Genomic DNA, 20,710 nt, shown 5'->3' on the forward strand with positions numbered 1-20,710 from the left:
CAATCAAATCTTTTCATTTTGGTTTAAGGCAGCAACCATACAACTAGTGCACAGCATATGAACCTGCCAGGATTTGCATTTTCATTTTAAAAGAGCCACAAACAGTTTTGGAGGTGCTGTCCACTAAGTACAGAGAAACCAAGCTTGTAATCTTCAAAGAAACACCCACAAATGTCATTGTAAAAGACAGGATCCCTTGAATAAGTAATTAGAACAGCATTTCTCAATTTCAATATGTTAGGCTTTTGTCTGCCTGTTACAGGAAGAAGTAAACATGCAGTTGTGTAAGGTAAAGTAAAGCGCCGTTGCCCACTCTTGTACTTGGCTACGCATGGGGTTCATGCAACACATACAAATACAAAGCCAAGACATGCCACAGTACATTGCACATGGCTGGGAACAGACCAAAAACCACAAAGCATAAAGGACCACTGACATATATGCATGGATAGGCCAAGCAATGTCAGCCATTATAACAGAAATAGATATGCTATTATTGTAAAATTGGCCAATATGTGGCCAGTCGGCAAACATAATTGGAGCAGCTTGAAAATGGCATGGATGCACACGGTCTGTGTTGGGCCTGATTTGGCTGAAGCAAAGGTCTGTGTCTGGTTAAATGCACCACTGGACAAGACAGGCCACCCATTCATATTTGCATGAAGGGACACATATATGCATGCACGCACACTCGCATACAGTGACAAAATGGCTAGTATGCTACAGTAGCTTTCACCCACCCTCTGCTCATTACTCTGCTTCTAAAGCAGTGACCACTGCCTATAACTGTTTTGACCGGAATAGTCACAATTAAAATGCAATAAAAAAAACTCTAGCCAAAAGTAGCACACAGCAAACTGGACTCTGAGAAAAGATAAACAAGCAAAAATAACTGTATTTACAGTCAGAATAGACCAGACGACTTTAGACGACTTTAAAGAGATTATCCATTGAGATAGCATCTCTCAGTGCCTGAGATAATCCAGAAAATAAGATATGCATAAATTGCTGTTACTAATCTCCTTTGCAAAAAGCTTACTCCCAACCTACAGTAAACAACTCAGATAGCAGCTCAGCTTTTTCTTCCATACCGTTTCTGACTCACCCCAGGCCCTAAGGAGATCACTTTTCCAGGTTTGTTTTGGGGCATGCTGAAGTTTACTGGCAAATTTGATGGAAAAAAGATGGTAACTTCCCATTTAAGCCCTTTCTTAGATCACAGATGACTGACAGTATGATATATTGTCAAGTTTCTTCAAGTGATAATTTAAAAGGATGATTTAAATTTTTTGAGCGCTATCCATATGCAAATATGCAACTCCAGACCTTCCACAGCAAGCTCAAGCCAAAATCACACAAATTCACAGAGGTATGTGCACTCATGGATTAAGGGTTGCTAATATTTAGAACTGCCAAAGCCAAACCAATCACATCCCCAGTGCCTTCCACTGAACTAATTCAACATAGTGGCATGCCTCCTTCAGGTAATCCTATTGTGGCGCAAAAACATGTTTCCCCTCACTCAAACTGCGCAGAGCACATATCTCAGCATGCCATATTCAATTCTTAAAATTGTAGAGGATCGGGATTCATATTAAGATGCTGCAGACAGATGCCAAAGTTGAGTGTTGCCTTTGATATCCAGAATTTAAGTTTGGAGTAGCTTCAACCTAATCAAGCCTTGGAGGCTTTAGGTGATAAGTATCCAAGCCAATAACCTCAATGAGGGCTGAAAGTTAGGGATATGCCTTCACACACGTGCTCTCTCTCACACGCTGTGTTACATGTGCATGTGAATACACACCCATACAACATTTAAGGTTGTATGTGTGTTTAAGGTTTAAGGTTTAAGGTTTAAGTAAAAACCCTTATAAAAAAAAGAAATCACCAAATATCTATCTGTTCTCGAGATGTCATGTGAGGCTGTTAAGGCGTGACACCTGTCATGATCAGCAGGACTTCTTCAGCCCCTTGGAGCCACAGGAAGCGATGAAGGTCAAGCTCTTTAAAGAGAAGGAAGGGAATGAGTGGAAAAGAATTGACTAACGACAGACAGTCACAAAGAATCATATCTGTCAAATCAAAGTAAAACCTCTTCAGAGCCAGGGGCTGTTTGTACAATTTTTTGTAGTGATTGTGTTCCACACATGTACTTTACTGTGTGTATGCAAAGTATTTAAGCATGTGGGCTACATGGTCTGTGACATCTCTTAAGTGGTAAAATCAGCGTCTTTTCCTCCAATAAAGCTATCTCTCCATGTCAATAATACATCCAAATGTTTGGTTTAACATGATTCTACGCTGACTGCACTGATTTGAGCCAGGTGGTTTAGTTGTTAAATCTGTGGAAGTGTTGTAGGGACTGTTGACTTATTTAGCTGTGTTTTTTCCTAAACTTTTTTCCCTTCAACAGTTCAATTTGTTACCATCTGTGTCATATTATGGGAAGATGGCAAGAGAAAAACTAAGAATTCCTCTGGACTTGGCCCCATCTGGGAAAGAAGGAAAAGAAGTGAGAAAAGGAAAAGTGCCTAAAAGTGGCCAAAACCTGGTGTCAATTTACCTCCTCCAACTGCATGTGTTTTGACAGCTGACAGGCAAAGCTTCCTATAATAAAGAAATAATAGGAAAAAGCTCTTCCACACTAATAGACCTAAAAGTGCTTGAAATAGTCAAATGTAGTGTTTCCAAACAATATGTAAGCACCCTAACTGAATCCTCTTGTCTGACACAGAGATTGAATACATTACAGCCTGCTAAACAAATGCATTTCCTTGCTTAGACTGATTTTCTTTTTCAATCTCTCATTCCCTGTCTCAGACCACTGATAGATAATGATATTTGTTTCAAAGATTAATTGTAAAGGACAAACTGAGAAGTTGGACTATGTCTCCCGATAATGAAACCACAGAGACAATGCTCCCAAATTGGCTGTATGGTTTCAATTTCTCTATATCTCTTGATATGCCGTTCTGTAAAGATGGGCCTTTATAAATACAAGAAAATGCTATATGCAAGTTAAAAGAGTAAAATATTCTGTGAAATCAAGGCTGAGTCTGATTTCCCCATCATAATAATTTAACAAACACATGTTTGATCACTTTGAACCATATATCGGTGTGGTTTGTGAGCCAACCTTTCACACAATTATAAAGTTCTCAACAAAATGTGCAAATAATAAGCAATATACTTAAAGTCCCAGAATGACCTGCTGCAAAACATAAAAAATAAGCAAAATATTGACTGTATAAAATAATCAAGGTTACTATTTCTTTATACCCTTTACATAGGTGCCTGTCTCATTTCCTATCAGAAACAAATTTATTGGCTGAATGAAAATAATTTTACTTCTAAATTAACCAGGGGTGTGAATATTTTTACGGCTTATCTGTAATTGGTTTAATTCTTGCACTTTTTTGAGCAATGTCAATTTGGCTCTCAATGCAGACAGACATAATCCATAAAATCTGATACATCCATATTTTTCTCCAAAAAAGGTTCCCTTTGAATCATAATGGAGTTAAATACATTTGAACTTCATCTGTTGTTTTTCCTCTTCTTTTTTAACCACTGTGCACCCCTTTCACACATTAGTGCCTAGCAAAGTCTATGACCTTTTCAGAACACTGGCATGTAGTCTTTGCAGTCATATCTCATATTGAGCTCCCTAATGCTCTGAGTGTGGCTGCTGTGCTCGCTGCTGTGTCTCTCCAGTCACTACATGCCGTTTGCCTGCAATTGCCCCAGGCCCTTGGGGCCCTCAGCAGTGTCCACCGCACAAAAAAAAAAAAAAATCTCCACTGCAATGTAACTGAAGATGCAATCTGAATGTGACATGCACATGAAGGACTGAAAAGAGGTCTGCATGTAGATGCTCACACATACGGACATGCATGTAGACTACAGACACACAGTGAATACACAGACTGAGTGCATTAACAGGTTTGTGTCAAAACACATGCAGCCAAGAGCAAAAAATGCAAAAACAGTCATACATTAAAAAGCCCACACACTGCCCACATTGCTCTGTGGTACGGGTTACCAGGGTTTGGGGGACACTGCTCACTCCAATGGATATACACAAACCTTATCCTACTAAAACACACATCCATGCACACTGACCACAGCACTAGCTGTCTTTGGACTCTGAAAACCTCCAGTGTAAATGAAGCACTTAGCCCTTTCTCTCACTGTGTTTCTGTGTTGCTGTTATGGTTTCCTGCTCAGGAGCTGAGGATTCTATTATCACATGACAGCGGTTCCTGTGTATCCTTTCACAGCCCACTAATTTGTCACATGACAGCGGTTTCTGTGTATCCTTTCACAGCCCACCTTCTTCCTCCAAGCTTCTTCATCCACTACTTAAGTTTCAGCTTAGCATCTCGGGTGGCCTGTACTCAGGTATGTTTAGTACTGCATGTGCACAGACCAAGACTTATAAACTAAATGCTGTTGGTAGAGCAATTTTATATGAAAATCCTAAACTGGGGGTTTAAAAGCCTGCATCTGTGTTGAATGTTTGCCAATGTTAAATAGGTTAAAAAACATTGTATCTTTTTTTTTATTTATTATTCAGAAGATACATTTTTTATACTTAAATGTGCTCAGATGCTGACTGGATGAACCCATCCCATGAATTATTGGCATCTCTGATAAAGATGAACAAATTGCTTAAAATTAGGTTTAATCTCTGAAAAAAATCTAACCTTTAATTCATAGCTAACAATTCTGGTCAAATAAATTTAGCTGAAGCAATTTTATCTTATCCCTATGGTGAGGAAGACGAGGTTATAAGAAGAAATGTCCAATTCTCACTATAAGAGAAGTGCAACAAAGTTTTTCACCTTTGGGTGTTTTATTATTGGAAAAAGACGTTTGTTTCCTACCATAACACATTTTAATGAATTGTGGTTTCTAAACAGATACTGAAGCTTGAACTGAATCGTGGGATTTGGTCAGATGAGACTAATTTAGCTTTTCAGTCAGCAAAACAGGAAGAAGATGTGGAAAAGCACCTCACATCCAATGTTATATATAATGTACCATCTGCGATGCTGAGGGTCTGTATCGTCTAACGAGCCTAGGAACATTGTTAGAGAGCCTTGCATCAAAAACACCAGGATATTGTAAGTATAATTATGGCAGCATCTCCCAAAAAACTGAAAGTGGGCCTTCTTTGGGCATTTCTGCACAATAGTGATCCAAAACGTATATCCAAATCAACAAAAAACTAGAAGACGCGGGACATTGGACAACCTAGAGAGACTGAAGACCCCTCCCTCTACATTCTTCAATCTTGTGAAATAAGGTTAGATAATAAAAGGGTTTGTATAAAATTGAGAGCAGGGTTGTCAAAAGTGTGACACTAGGGATTTTAATCCAAACAATCATTTGTTGAAAGCATTTTTTCCCCTGCTAAATTGAAAGAACTAAAATTAAAGAATCAGTATTTTTAATGTCTCTGTGACGTTATCCTAATCCATTAGAAAATGTATTTACTTTTTTGTTTTTTTGTTTTCTTTTACACATCTTTAGCAGGGGTGCAAGAAAATTGTGGAGGGGGCTGTAAATTTATTGCTATTCCAACATGTTTTGTTTCACTCTTAACAGGTTTACTTGCCTCCAACCATGCTGTAGTTGCAAAGCACCTTGGGTGTTCCCAAACTTGCCCGCTGGTACCCCATTACCCAGACATAGAGTGACAAACGGTGCAAACGTACTCAAAATGTTGATGCAATCAAGTTGAGAAAACATCTCCAGGGCCTGGAGAGGGGGGGCCCTCTCTCCCTTTCTCCTTTAATTATAAAAACATCATCAACACAAAAAGGAAACTTTCTTCTTTAGGTGAATTAATAGCACAAAGACATTATCAGCAGGTAGGCTGATGGGGCTCTACTCTGTCATTGTCAAAGCGGTGTCTCCAACAAAACAGTTTGCATACCTGCTTAAGTATTACAGAAATTAACACCTCCCTTCCAGGTACAGTAATCAACGGGGTGACAGGAGACAATTAATTAGGTCCATCTGCATCACTGCCTTTACATAATTAATGGGGCTCATTACCGAGCTGCACTGAACCACTTACAAGCATAAAGCTAGGATAGTAGTAAAAGGGAAAGTAAGGAATCTTTATAATATGTTTTTAAATTTTTCCAAATTTACAGCATATCAACATCTATTAAATGTTTTATCATCTTAACGTTTAGGTTTAAACACTGAACTGAACCTAACTATAGATACACATGAATGTAGTCATTACTGGTTATTGCATGATGAAAAGTAATTTTAAAAACAACAGACAGAAATGCCTGTGAGTTGTTTCCTTCAAAATTTAAGTAAACTTTATGAGTTTGATGGAACCTCATCTGTAGCTGCAATCCACCTTTTTTGCAGTCAATTTATGTCCATAACACCAGTGCAGAATGCACACAAGAAGTATGTTACTTGCTGTGCTGAGTCAGTAAATGCTTTTGTCTCTATCTACCCCTGTAAATTTGCAACAATTTAAGGCCAACATCATGATCAAAAGGTGTGGAAGAATCTCTGACATAGAGGTAATTCGTAAAAACATAAAAATTAAATAAAGTTTTATGGTTGCCTTGTGAAAATTACAAGTTTGATAATGACAGCCAATTTTAAGGTTAGTAATTGAATGCATTTTTTTTTTCTTTTATTGTTTTAGAGCTGGAGGGAAATACAAAAAGACAGATTTTGCTGAGTTCTTTGATTTAACACAGAACATTCAGGAAGCAAGGTTTTATCCGATTATAATTGCATCTTATGTTGTTTAGATGATTTTAATTATGTGCTGGCAATAGAAACAGTAGTAAAGTTTTAAGAATAAGACTAGTTGCCTGATGAAAAACACATGTGGCTGTGCAGAATGCAAATCAAATTTTATTTGACTTATTTATTTATGTGAAAGTATCAATTCTGTCCTTGTATCAAGAGAATGCTTGGCATTAAAAAAAGATTTTTCTGAGAAGTAGGTTATTTTGTAGTTCCATCCTATTTTTGTCACCTTTTTAAATGCCAAATATTATCATACTTTTGATCCACAAAATCTTAGCTGACATTGGAAATCCATGGTTTCTCGAAGCAAATAGGTTTATACATTTATTTTCTGACCCAAAACGAGCCTTTTGAGTCATGCCCTCGAAACCAGACGTGCACTTCCATATATGGATGATGTGGTAGCATCTGTATTTTGCACCATGTCTATGGCTGTACAAAGAGAACAGATTTTCTTTCCTGACAAAAAGGATATTTTCACCAGAAATATGTCAAATGAATGTGTGGTTGCTTGTCGGCAACATGAAAAAAAAAAGATGGTGTGAACACTTTTGCTACCAAGATCATCTACAGAGGAAACAAGAGGTTAATCGAAATAAACAGTGAAAAGGACAGATTTCTCCTCACCCATAAAAATAATCTTTCCAGTGGGAACATGTTTTGCCACAGGATTGTGAAGCTATTGAAATATTCAAAGCTCAGGGAAGAGAACACGCACAGTTCATGCCACAGCTATTACAGATAGCTCAAGCAGGGACCCAACAGCCAGACCACAAGGCAACATTTTTATGTGTCTTCTGCCTGTGCAAAACCTTTGTCAATTTCTGTAGATTGTTTTAAATCTAAAATCACTCTCTACAAACATTCTACCAGCATGTTTGAATAATTGGCTTCAATTTAGAGATATTTCTTTGTCTGAGTAAAATAAGTACATCAGAGTGTTTGATTGCAGTTGCAATCCGTGTTTAAATCAGTATATTAACTTCTCTTCCAGCCACCACACCTGGAGGTCAACTTAAAGTAACTTTTCAGAAGACTCAGCTAAGCTGGTCTCCAAGCCACTCATCCCAGACAACATTTCTCTTGACTGTCTCCTCTTGAAAAATCTCCACAACACTTTACTTTATAAACTTATAGGCTTGAGACTCTTCTAACATTGATTTCCTTTACGGTGGACATTCTGCTATGAACTCAGTTGAGTTCAGCATTCCCAACATGACGTCATTAATCTTCAACAACTTTCAGAAGTGTAATTTTTGGCCGCCTTGTGCTTTTTATAGATTCATTTTTTTATATTTACTTATTTTGGATATAAAAATAAATATAACTAGGTAAAAGGCCTGAGTAGGAAAAGTTGTTAAAGTGTATAATTACATATAATAATTTGTTATATTCAATGTTGCACAGGTCTCTATCGTTGAGGGGTTTATATGCCAATATGAATTTGGAGTTACAGACAAACTGTCATTTTCGATATAGCACTGACCCACATACAGAGAACACTCAGAGGAAACAAGCTGAAAGTGTAATGGTGTTTATTTACAGTACGTGAACACAGGGACATGAATGGGTAAATTCCCCAACTGAAAGAGAGGGGAAGAGAACTGGTGAAACAGGGAACGGCATTAACGAAAACGATACTTGTAAACAAGAAAGTGTCTTACTAAGTAAATGCCGATAGGTCGCCAGGGGTAGAGGGAGTCAGAACCTGGGTGTGCAAAGCTAGGTTGTCCAGATGCTTCAGTACAAGCTGCGGAATGAATACTGGTGAGTTCATGCGAGAGTTGAATGTTCAGGTACTTGCGTTGGAGGGTGGACAGGGTTTGCCTCTGCCTTGGTTCAGGAGTCGGGAACTTCCAGGAAGCTGCCAGCTTAATCCAAAACACGAAATACAGAACGTAATTCACAAAACGTAGGTAAACCTGAGCGTCCAGGAAATTACTGGAGCCAAAGACGAAGCTCAATGAAGATAAACAAGGTTCAGGTTTCAGCCTGTGAAAAATCAAACACAATGTCAGCAAAGATTCATGGAACGAAGCATAGCTTGGGTAGTGGCTAGGTTTGTTACCACTGAAGGCAAATACTCTGGCATCGAAGTGCTGGCAGACTCCTGCTTAAATACTCCTCAAGGCAATCAGCAGATCAGTCGCACCTGTCACCCCATGCACCTGAGAAACTCTGGAACCATCTGAAAGCTAAAAGCAAAGTGAATACAAACACACACAAACACAAAAACCCAGAACCCTGACATCATGCCCCCCTCAACGGCCGCCTCCTGGCGGTCCAGAAGAAGTGGAGGGAATTGAAGCATGATAGTCCTTTATCAAAGATGGATCACAAATGAAGGACCGGGACACCCAAGGGCAGTCCTCGGGACCGTAACCCTCCCAATTGACGAGGCACTGCCAACCACGACCCCGCCAACGAGAATCCAGGATCTGTCAGACCGCGTAGACTGGGTGTCCCTGTCGGTCCAGGGTGGACAGTGGGGGTTTGGCCGGAGTGCAAAAACCACTGGAGATCACTGGCTTAATCTGAGAGAAGTGGAAAGTAGGGTGAATACGAAGGCTTGCTGGAAGGTGAAGGCGAACCGCAGAGGGGCTAATAACAGTCTCAATTTCGCAAGGACCAATGAAGCTGGACATAGACTTGTGTGGCGCGTCTCGTGCCGACAACCACATTTTCTGGCTGGGCTGATACTTCTGTGCAGGTCGGTGTCTTCGATCAGCAAACGCTTATTTTGGTCAGCAGTTCGTTGCAGGGCTTGAATGGTTGTGGTCCAGATCTTAAGGCAGCGGCGAATGTGTTGTTGAACTGATGTGACTGTAATGTCCTTTTCGTCGGCTGAGAACATAGGTGGCTGGTATCCAAGAGATGCTTCGAAAGGTGAACGTCCAGTTGCAGAAGATATGTGAGAGTTGAGGGCATACTCAACCCAGGGTAGATATGAGCACCAATCGGTGGGGTTTGTGGATGTGAGGCAACGTAGGGTGAATTCCAGTTGTTGGTTTAATCTTTCTGTCTGACCGTTGGACTGAGGATGGTAACCAGAAGTGGGTGAAACTTGCGCTCCTAAGACTAAACATAACTGTCTCCAAACCTGAGAGATGAACTGTGGGCCGCGGTCAGACAGAATGTCCTGAGGAATCCCATGGAGGCGAAAGACATGCTTGGTAAGGAGTCTTGCTGTTTGTAATGTTGATGGATTTTTTCTGAGGGGTATGAGATGACATGACTTAGTAAAATGGTCAACGATTGTGAGTACAGTAGTCATACCTGAAGAACGAGGCAGTCCTGTAACAAAATCTAAGGCTATGTGGGACCAAGGTCGATTAGGTATGCTGAGGGGTTGGAGAAAACCTACAGGGGACTGATTGCTGGACTTGTTCCTGGCACAAATGGCGCAGGCCTGAACAAAATCTTTGACATCTTTATGTATGGATGACCGCCAAAACCTTCTCTGGACCAAAGCTATGGTTCTGCTCACACCAGGATGAGCCAAACATTTGGCTGAATGAAGCCAATCAATGAGCTTAACACGTACTTGAGAGGGAACATAAATGCGGTTCGGTGGTCTCGTGCCAGGATCAGGTTCCTGTTGTTGAGCCCTGTTAATGACATCCTCAATCTCCCATCTAAGGGGTCCAACTGTCCAGTTGGAAGCCAAAATGGGAGCTGGTTCCTCCACCGAGTCGTCATTGGCAAACTGTCTGGAGAGGGAATCTGGCTTAACATTCTTGGGTCCAGTCCTGAAAGAGATACATAAATCAAAATGGGAGAAAAATAAAGACCATTGTGACTGTCGAGGATTGAGTCTCTTTGTTGACTGGAGGTAGGCCAAGTTTTTATGATCAGTCCAGACTTGCACAGGATCCTTGGCTCCCTCCAGCCAGTGGCGCCATTCTTCAAGGGCCAGTTTAATGGCTAGTAATTCTGTGCCCCCCACATCATAGTTCCTCTCAGTGTTGCTTAATCTGCAAGAAGAAAAAAGCACAGGGATGAAGTCTCCCCTCCTCAGAGTTCTAAGAAAGAACAGCCCCCACACCAGTGTCATAAGCATCAACTTCCAGGATGAACTGTTTTGAGGAGTGGGGTGAACTAAGAGAGGGGCTTGTGAGAATTTTACTTTTAGGGCCTGAAAAGCCGCTTCAGCTTCAGATGACCAGGAAAACGAGACCTTAGACGAAGTTAGTGCGGTGAGGGGTGCAGCTATGATACTATAGTCCTTGATGAAATGCCTGTAGAAATGAACAAAACCAAGAAAATGCTGAAGAGCTTTTCGGGAGTCTGGTTCAGGCCATTCCAGAACTGCCCTTATCTTTTCCTGATCAGAACGTACCTGTCCACCCTCGAGGATGTAGCCCAAAAATGTGACAGACGGTTGATGAAATACACACTTCCGGCCTTAACAAACAGGTGGTTCTCTAGGAGACACTGAAGTGCCTGGCGAACATGTGTGCGATGCTCCTCAATGTCCTTGGAGTAAATCAAAATATCATCAAGGTACACAAAAACAAAAATATTCAGAAAGTTTCTGAGAACGTCATTGACTAAAGCTTGGAAAACAGCAGGAGCATTGCACAGTCCAAATGGCATGACCAGGTACTCGAAATGGCCCAACGGTGTTTTGAAGACCATCTTCCACTCGTCCCCCTGGCGGATCCTGACAAGATGGTAGGCATTTCTGAGATCTAATTTGGAGAATATGGTAGCACCATGGACTGGTTCAAAAGCAGACGTTATGAGAGGAAGTGGGTATTTATTATTTATCGTGATCTGATTTAAACCTCTACAGTCAATACAGGGCCATAGTGAACCGTCCTTCTTACCTACGAAGAAAAATCCTGCCCCAAGTGGTGAGAAGGAAGGCCGAATAATTCCTCCAGCTAAAGAGTCATTAATGTAATTTTCCATTGATTTTCATAAGATCTATGGGGGGGGGGGGGTAAAGACAAAGCCTTATCTTTACTAAAAACTATCTTTAAATCATGGTATTCAGTGGGCACACGAGACAAATCTATTATTTCATCCTATACTTTAATCTGTAACGGGTAACTCGGGGTGAATGCTGACTGAAGACAAGACGAATGACAATTAGTGGACCAGGATTCGATACGACACTCAGACCAGTCTAGGTGAGGATTATGTTTCTTTAACCACGGGAAGCCTAAAACTATAGAACCCTGAGATACTGGAAACACGTAAAACAAAATCTCTTCCTTATGGTTTCCTGACAACAGCAGTTCAAGCGGTTTAGTTCGCTGATTTATCTGCTGTAGTTTCTTGCCGTCTAAGGCTAGGACGGAACGAGGAGAAGTGAGTGGTTCCACCTCAATTACAGCTCTTGTAACCAACTCAGAATCTATTAATCAAGCATGACAGAATCAACGTATGCTTATTGAATCTAATTGTAGCAGGCAAACTGAATCTGGGGGCCTTGTTCTCCTGTGAAGGGTCCACCAACCCCCCCTTCATAGCTGGTGGACTCTGCCTTTTGGCTGCCCAGGACAAACAAGACAAGATGCTATGAAGTGGTCAGGTGAACCGCAATGAAAACATTGTCTTGTAAGCCTGCGTCTCTGTCTTTCTTCAACTGATAACCGTGTGCAACCCGCTAGCATGGGTTCAGGTTCAGATTCAGATTGTTGGGGCGGAGTCCTGACTAAGTGTGGTGAGTTGGTTGGAAATTGTGGTGTATGATTTACTTTTTCTGCTCTGGATCTCCTTCTCTCCCTAATCCTATTGTCAATTCTAATAGCCTGGGAAATAGCTTCATCTGGTGTAGAAGGATCATCAATCAAAACTAACTCATCCTTTAAGGAGTCGTCCAGAGCATGAAGAAAGGTTGACTTCAAAGCGTCATTGTTCCAGCCAGAAGCTGCGGCCAAAGTACAAAACTTGACTGTAAATTCAGTAAGGGGTCTATTATGCTGCTTTAAAGCCCTCAACGGTCATCCAGTATGAGTCTTGTCACAAACAGGTGAGAATGTCTGTTTAAACTCTTTAATAAATTCTTCAAAAGTACAACCAAAGTCCCTGCAATTTGAGAAATGGGCCGCTGCCCACTGTATGGCTTTGCCAGTCAATAAGCCAATAACATAAGAAATCTTCACGTCATCATGGGGAAAAGAATGAGGGGCTCAGTTAAACACTAGGTCACACTGAAGCAAAAAACCCTTACATTTACCAACCTCTCCGGAAAACTTTTCCGGGTTTGGTGAGGTGACGTCACGGACATACGGAAGCTGTTGCGATGGTGGTGATGCTGCAGCGCCATCTACACATGGGGCGGATTGAGTATTCGAAGCCTGTTGAAGCATGGAAGTTATGTGCTCTAACTTTAGGTTTGTTTGGTGCTGTTGTTCTGAAAGAGAATGAAGAGAGTTGTCAAGAATATGGATTTGGTTAGTGTGTTCAGATAGGGATCTTCTGACCATTTCTCCTGGGTCTCGCTGGCCACAGTGTTCTGTCATTTTCAATATAGCACTGACCCACATACAGAGAACACTCAGAGGAAACAAGCTGAAAGTGTAACGGTGTTTATTTACAGTACGTGAACACAGGGACATGAATCGGTAAATTCGCCAATTGAAAGAGAGGGGAAGAGAACTGGTGAAACAGAGAACGGTGTTAACGAAAACGATACTTGTAAACAAGAAAGTGTCTTACTAAGTAAATGCCGATAGGTCGCCAGGGGTAGAGGGTGTCAGAACCTGGGTGTGCAAAGCTAGGTTGTCCAGATGCTTCAGTACGAGCTGGGGAGTGAATACTGGTGAGTTCATGAGAGAGTTGAATGTTCAGGTACTTGCATTGGAGGGTGGACAGCGTATGCCTCTGCCCTGGTTCAGGAGTCGAGAATTTCCAGGAAGCTGCCAGCTTAATCCAAAACACGAAATACAGAACGTAATCCACAAAACGTAGGTAAATTAGAGCGTCCAGGAAATCACTGGAGCCAAAGACGAAGCTCAACGAAGATAAACAAGGTTCAGGTTTCAGCCTGCGAAAAATCAAACACAATGTCAGCAAAGATTTATGGAATGAAGCATAGCTTGGGTAGTGGCTAGGTTTGTTACCACTGAAGGCAAACACTCTGGCATCAAAGTGCTGGCAGCCTCCTGCTTAAATACCCCTCAAGGCAATCAGCAGATCAGTCGCACCTGTCACCCCATGCACCTGAGAACCTCTGGAACCATCTGAAAGCTAAAAACAAAGTGAACACAAACACACACAAAACCCAGAACCCTGAGACAAACCTTAAAAGAGCTTTTTTGTTTTCAAATAAATCCCATCTTTAGTTGTTCTGAGTTGACAGCAGACATGAAATTGGCCAAAAACAATCAGTATTTAATCTTGTTTGCCTGACATTGTTTGTTGAAAATGTCAAATGCTATCCTTCTAAGAATGCATTGTTTATAACTTTTTTTAAAACGATTGCTACAGACTGTAGCCGATCCCGTGAGTACCTAGTTTTTCTCCTCCTCATCCCTTCTTTCTCTCAGTCAGCTAATGAAGGCCTCGTAGCCCACTGTTATTAAAATTACGCCCTTGCCTCTGATATTAATTGGGTTCGTAATAAGGAATGTGCCAGATTCATTATTTAATTGCAAGGGCACACTTGGAATACAGTTTCTGAAATGTATTTTTAATGAAAAACACTACATCCTGACCTAATCATATCAACCTTATTCTATCTAATTAGGGATGCAAAAAATCATTAGAGTTGCAAAATATTAGTTTCGGCTCTTTCGGGCTTCTCCTTTCCTTGCCTTCATGAATATATTTTTCCCTGTCTATGATAAATAGTTAATGAGGGAAAAATGACAGAAATTTGCATGTAGGCAAATTAGTTTAATAGGGATATGGCTTTGCTGAGTTAGGAAAGTGACCCTTTTGCACAGGAGAAATTGTGACAATAATTATAAAATAAGACAAGGCCTATCTTATTTTGATGAAATATTCCTTTTGTATAATGTGAAAATGTTAAACTGTAATAAACCTATATTTTCATCATGCCACAGAATGTGTTAGCATTTTATCAGCGTAATAACACCAAATTAGGTGCAATACGACAAATGCTGTAATTGTTGCTGTGGAGGGAAGAATGCAGTACTGGAAGGATAATAAAGATGTGTATCACAGCAAGAGTTTGCCTGATGCTAAATGGGGTATTTGTTAAGTAAAATAAAAAAACAGGTCTAAAACATTATAAGTTTAGTTGTTTAGTTGCTTATAAGAATCATCAGTGTTCCATCTTTTGGTACAGTTGTAACATACAAGGAGTTAACTAAAACTAACTTACAATTCAGCATTTTATTGCTTTATAGCTGTATTAAGATCAAACTTACATCAAAATGTTATTGTATTTCTATTTTATAAGATGAGTATTTTTTATTCCTATTGCTAAAAATAAAAGGTTCCACCTGATTTTGTTCCCACAAAACTATTTTAATATTTAGATGAACTAGTTCTATAAGGTCAGGTCATCCAGTTCAAATGAAAATAAATTCATTTTTCAAAGTGCTGTACTTATTTTTATTCTTAACAAAATCCAGCTTCCTGGTAACAAAGTCCATGTTAAATATAACTAATTTTACATTTTTATATAAAAAAAAATATTCTCTAGAATGTTGAATTCATTTCATCCTCTCTACCTCGAGATAGACTCTGTGGCTGAGGCATCTTTGCATGCGGTGTGTGCAAGTAGCAGGTGTGCACACCTCATAGTAAAGTTTAAAACAGTGAGAAAGGCATATGTGTTAACAATTTACGATCACTACAAAAACAGCACTACTGACATCACCTTGAAATACTGAGGGTTTGATCTACAGGTTTCACGGATTCAAGCATATAGCTCAAAGTCTAGCAGACTCAGTACTAGTTCCTCCAAAACAAACTGTGACTATAAAGTTGCAGAAATATTGTATTTTATTAAATTGAATGTGATAGATCAACATAAAGTAGGGCATTCTTGTGAAGTGGAAGAAAAATGATACATGATTTTCAAAAAACCTTTACTTTCAAAAATGTCTTAAAAGTATGACCATTTGTATCAATTTCCCATGAGACAATATGTTGTGGAACCACCTTTCACTGAAATCACACCTGTAAGATTTTGGGGTTATGTCGCTACGCGTTTGCACCTCTAGAAACAGATTTCTTGCTCATCCTTCTTTTAAAACACTCAAGCTCAGTCAGACTGAATGGAGAGCATCTGTGAATGTCTGTCCAAGTCCTTCAAGCCACAGATTCTCAATTGGTTTTAGGTCTGGGTTTTGTCTGGGTCATTCCAACACATGGATACGCTTTGACCTAAACCACTGTATGTATGCAAATCTAAACTTAAACTTTATTCCTGACCTGTCTGCTGTTTCCCTTGGTCTATATCATGCTGATTGTTCACTAACCTTCTCAAACAAATCTTTGAGGGCTTTACTGACTGGACTCTATTTACAAATTAGGTAACTTCTAATAGTGATTGGTTACAATGGATTTCTTTAGGGCAATCAGAGAAAATGTGTCTGAATGCATACACCGGCCACAATATTTGTAGTTGTAAAATGTTCTAGGGACATGAATACTTTGGCAAGGCACTGTCACTCAATTAAGCAATAAACCTTTATTTATAGAGCACTTTTCAAGAGGTTGGGTATATCACATAGTGCTTTAAAGAGGTTAAAATCAGAAAGACTGACATTTAACCACTAGAGACAGACATTATAAATGATCAAATTAGGTAAACAGACAAATAAAACAAGTAATTACTGGTTATGAAACACACAACAATTAAAAGTGACAATCAATCAATTATAAATGTTCTGGAACTGTCGACATTGTGTAGATTAGCGTTAAAACACTTGAGATTATGTGTATCTTATTGGGAGAAAGGTAAAATAATGTAAACTCTCATGAATATACAAATACAGACAGCTAATAAAGATGAGCAGAGTTTGTCATGTGTAGCACTTAATAAATTCTACAAATCATATTAAAAGGTGCCTCCAGTTTGATCAGTGCATTTCCTTTCCCTTATCTCTACAAGTCACATTTTCAATCTTTATGCAAAATTTCACATCATCTGTGGGCTCAACACATGCCAGTGACGTTACAGCTGACCTCTGTCGGGATGTCAAACATTTGACAGCCATAATTTCAAGATAGTATGCAATCTGGGGAACTGCCCTACCTGACAATAAGACATCCACATGAAGATAGGGCCCCGTTGTGACACACCCATGAAGTTCACTTTGTGTGTTGATTGAGCAGTCTCTACTTAATGGAATATCTTCAGAAATTGGCTTTCACAGGCTAATCAGGCAGCGCACTAGTCGAGTTTCTGTTTTGGTAATTATCTTGTACTAATTAGAATGAAGCTAAAGACCTCTGAGATGGATCTCAGCATTCTCACATGTAACTAAAGAAATGACATAAATTCAGCCCATGCCATACATCCTGGTAGGTGGAATTTCTCTTTTAAAGTTACAAGTAAATATTGAACTGCTGTAGCTGTTCAACCTTCTTCTTGCCCAGCACTTAGCACCCTTGACATTGAAGAACCTGCATCTGGATCACAGACCTTCTACCCCTCTGGGTTTAAGATCACTCTTTTTTCAGAAACTAATCAATCATCCTAGTATTAATGACCTGATAGAGCATTATGTCCTTAAGAAAACAACATTAAGCCCAGTTGATCTCCATGGATTTATTTGGAAAAGAAAAGGAGGAGGGACAGTTTGGTGATGAGTTTACCTTACGCCTCTCTCCATTGAAGCCTCTCCACTGCTCTGCCTTTTTGACAATGTAGCTGAGTTCCTGATTTGACAGCTCAAGGTCTTCAGGCAGGAAATAAACTCCCTCTTTGGCGGTGAGTCGCTGGTAGACATCCAACATGCGACCATCGTTGTGGAATCTGGAAGGTGTGTTGGGAAAGACGTGAGAAGTGTAAGTTGAGGTAATGTCATTCCAAATAACTGACCTTTAGAAGCTTGCATGCTATAGGAATGATTTTCAAAGCAGGAAAGATAAAAATGATAGCTGTGGCCTCCACTTTGCCAAACAGACTGACTGAAAAAAAATATAGAATAAAAAACACATAAAAACCTTTATTGATTGTTGAACACATACGGGTGATGCTCTTTAAAGTATAATACATCAAGTGAAGCAGCACAAGGAATCAAACAAATTGGCCTCTGAGTGGGAAGTGCTTTGTTAACACAAGCTGGCTGTAGCTGTGTCCATGTTTGGCTGGGTGTCTGTGTGGTTTTACATCTTTTAATGTGTAGGAGTCAGATCCTGGGATGTTCTTCATTGTTAATGCCGAGCTTTAAAGATTCCCATTGCAACGATAGAAGATGCGTCTGGAGAGGCTGGCTTGAGTCACAAGAAAATGTTCTGCAGAGCAGAAGGCATATTGATTGATAACTCCAGATGAATGTGCACAACCAAAGTGTTATTTTTGTTTTTCCACACATGCAGCCAACCCCTAAAAAGAAACACGTCTGTAAACAAATGCTTTGGCCGACCATCAAAACTGGGAGACCTTGTGCCCTTCCACAGAGATTCTAGTCTGTCAAAGGGTAATCAGCTCTCAAATAAAAACAACATCAAGGAGACAAGGCTTTACACAAGGAGCTGCTACGGAGCTTTGAACTCAGCATTATTCCCCATCGCTCTTGGGAGAGGAATGTTTGTAGATGCTTGACCTCAGACACAGGAATAGCATACAATCATTTTCATCCTACACTTGAATTTTGCTTCTCATTCATTTATGCGGTTGCTTTCTTGAAGGAATTCACAATCTTCTTATCTGTCTTCCTTAAAGCAGGCTAATTTTACTTTGGTGGATGAGCCTGAACCTCACTGTATTGTTTTTATATGTAGGGGTCTGACTTTGATGATGAGGCTCCAGTGTAGAGGTCACCATAGGACAAGTTATACATGTACAAGTTATATTATGAAATACATTTACTAATACAATTCTTAGATAATGTGATAGTAAATGATGAAGCTATGCCATATTGTCTTTAAGTAATAAAATGTCATATCAGTTTCATTAAATATAATTTTGCACTCTCATATCTGTCAGAAATCAGTCTGAATGATACATTTTGTCTTAAATCTGGGAACCAACCTTTTGCACACTATACAGAAAGTAATTATAAATTTTTATATGTTTTTATTTTAACATATATTTATTGTAAATCACGATATTGACACTCCAATTAATGTTGAATTGTTACATTAAACCTAGTCTATAATAGAATTCTGAATTAACCTATAAGTTATCACACACAATATAATTTGATGATTGAGAAAAGAAAGAAAAGATAGCATGAACAAATAATGAAACTAGCAACTACCTAAAGGAGATATCTAAAGAAAACAAACCATTAATTAAAGCTCTAACATCATCAAAAGTAATATCAAATTCTCTCAATTTCTAACATTTAAATGCAAGATTCCATGCAGCATTGGAGTACTATATAGCTGACCTAACTTTAAAGGAAAATAGGTGGAATGATCTCTAAATGAGCCACTTTTCATCCATCAGTTTCCTGCACCACAATCAACAAAACTGATAATTTTACAGGGTCGGAGGATGCTGTTGATTTTTTCGTAACCAACTTGTGTTTTTGGTCTGGTGCTATCACCTTCATTTTTTCACCTTGAGACAAACTGGCTTCAAAAGAAATATTATCTGCCATGAAAAATCACTCTGAAAAGGGGAGGTCCCTGGATGCCTCAAAGATTCCTCTCTCCGTATTCAAAACCAACTTGGTAACAGTCCAATAACAAACATCATGCTACATAAGCTGTATTCCATCTCCATCACAGTTGCATAATGGCTAAATAAAACACAATGTGGTGTAACTTTACATACAAAATTCGAGGATCCATTCAAAGTAAAAAACAAAAATAAATAAAAAATTAATAACTACTCCTGTACTGATTGCATATAAATGTAAAAGCTTTCTGGGTTTGAAAGTAGTCAATTGCAGAAACAAACACTTTGACATGTATTAACATGCGTCTAAATAAGCAGTTTCTGATCATAAGCAATGCCTGTTCTGTCTGTGTTTATGAAGTTTTACAGAGCACATAGGTGAAAGATGTATTTTTACAAAAAGTGACTAAAGGCAAATGTAAAATGTAATTAATAGAGGATAGCAGTCCGTTTTATCTACATGTATAGCCTGAGGGTTGTTTTTATTTTTCCAAAAATAGGTCACAGTCTGTGTCAGAGCCCCTTCATTGCAGCCAATAGGAAAACTATATCCCATAAAATTATCAACCTTGCTTCAACCTCGTGGCCTACATTCAAAACAAACCCAGTTGAGTGGCTGAAGTCATTATTCTCGGCTGCTGTTTTAATGTTGGCCATTTAGCTGGATCCTAGATAAGCCTCCTGCCTACAGAAATTAGATGGCACCCCAGCCATCAAAGATTCACTCAAAAAGGATTTTCTTGCATTGTAAAGTCTTAATAGTGTTTTTTCTTGTATGAATGTGGAAAGAAAAGTCCTCAGATGAAAACTAAGACATTTTATGAAAAATTCATTTACCTGCCTTTAATTCATTAGTTTTAACCAACAAAAATTGGTTCCATTTCTGTTTTTAGAAAAGCAACATTAAATAATTAGTTGATGACTAACAATTGATTATTAGGGCACTGTTTAAGCATTTCAGCAGAGAGCAAATCAACCTAAAACTATTTACTGTCACAGGCAAGTGTTGCTTGAGATTTTCCAGATATATTTTGAAGTCTTAAATCTACTGAAATAAAGAGAAAGTCTCCACACATATCCCAATGCTTAACACAAATACAGCAGACAATTAATGTTATTAATATTTTATTCTAAGTTGCTTAAATCGTGGCATGAGATCAACACAGTACAGAACAGCATTTATGTTCATTGCCATAT

At 39.3% G+C, this 20,710-nt stretch overlaps 1 protein-coding gene across 1 annotated transcript in view; it reads right to left on the bottom strand.

The window, feature by feature from the left end:
• Positions 1-20,710, bottom strand: part of ofcc1 (orofacial cleft 1 candidate 1) — a 105,588-nt gene that overhangs the window by 18,168 nt on the left and 66,710 nt on the right. Inside the window, exon 20 of the mRNA XM_047350578.1 lies at positions 17,539-17,698. Within this exon, the coding sequence (XP_047206534.1) occupies positions 17,539-17,698 (160 nt within the window). The remainder of the gene's footprint in view (positions 1-17,538; positions 17,699-20,710) is intronic.

This window comes from Girardinichthys multiradiatus, chromosome 21, assembly GCF_021462225.1.
Source record: "Girardinichthys multiradiatus isolate DD_20200921_A chromosome 21, DD_fGirMul_XY1, whole genome shotgun sequence".
Classification (NCBI taxonomy): domain Eukaryota; kingdom Metazoa; phylum Chordata; class Actinopteri; order Cyprinodontiformes; family Goodeidae; genus Girardinichthys; species Girardinichthys multiradiatus.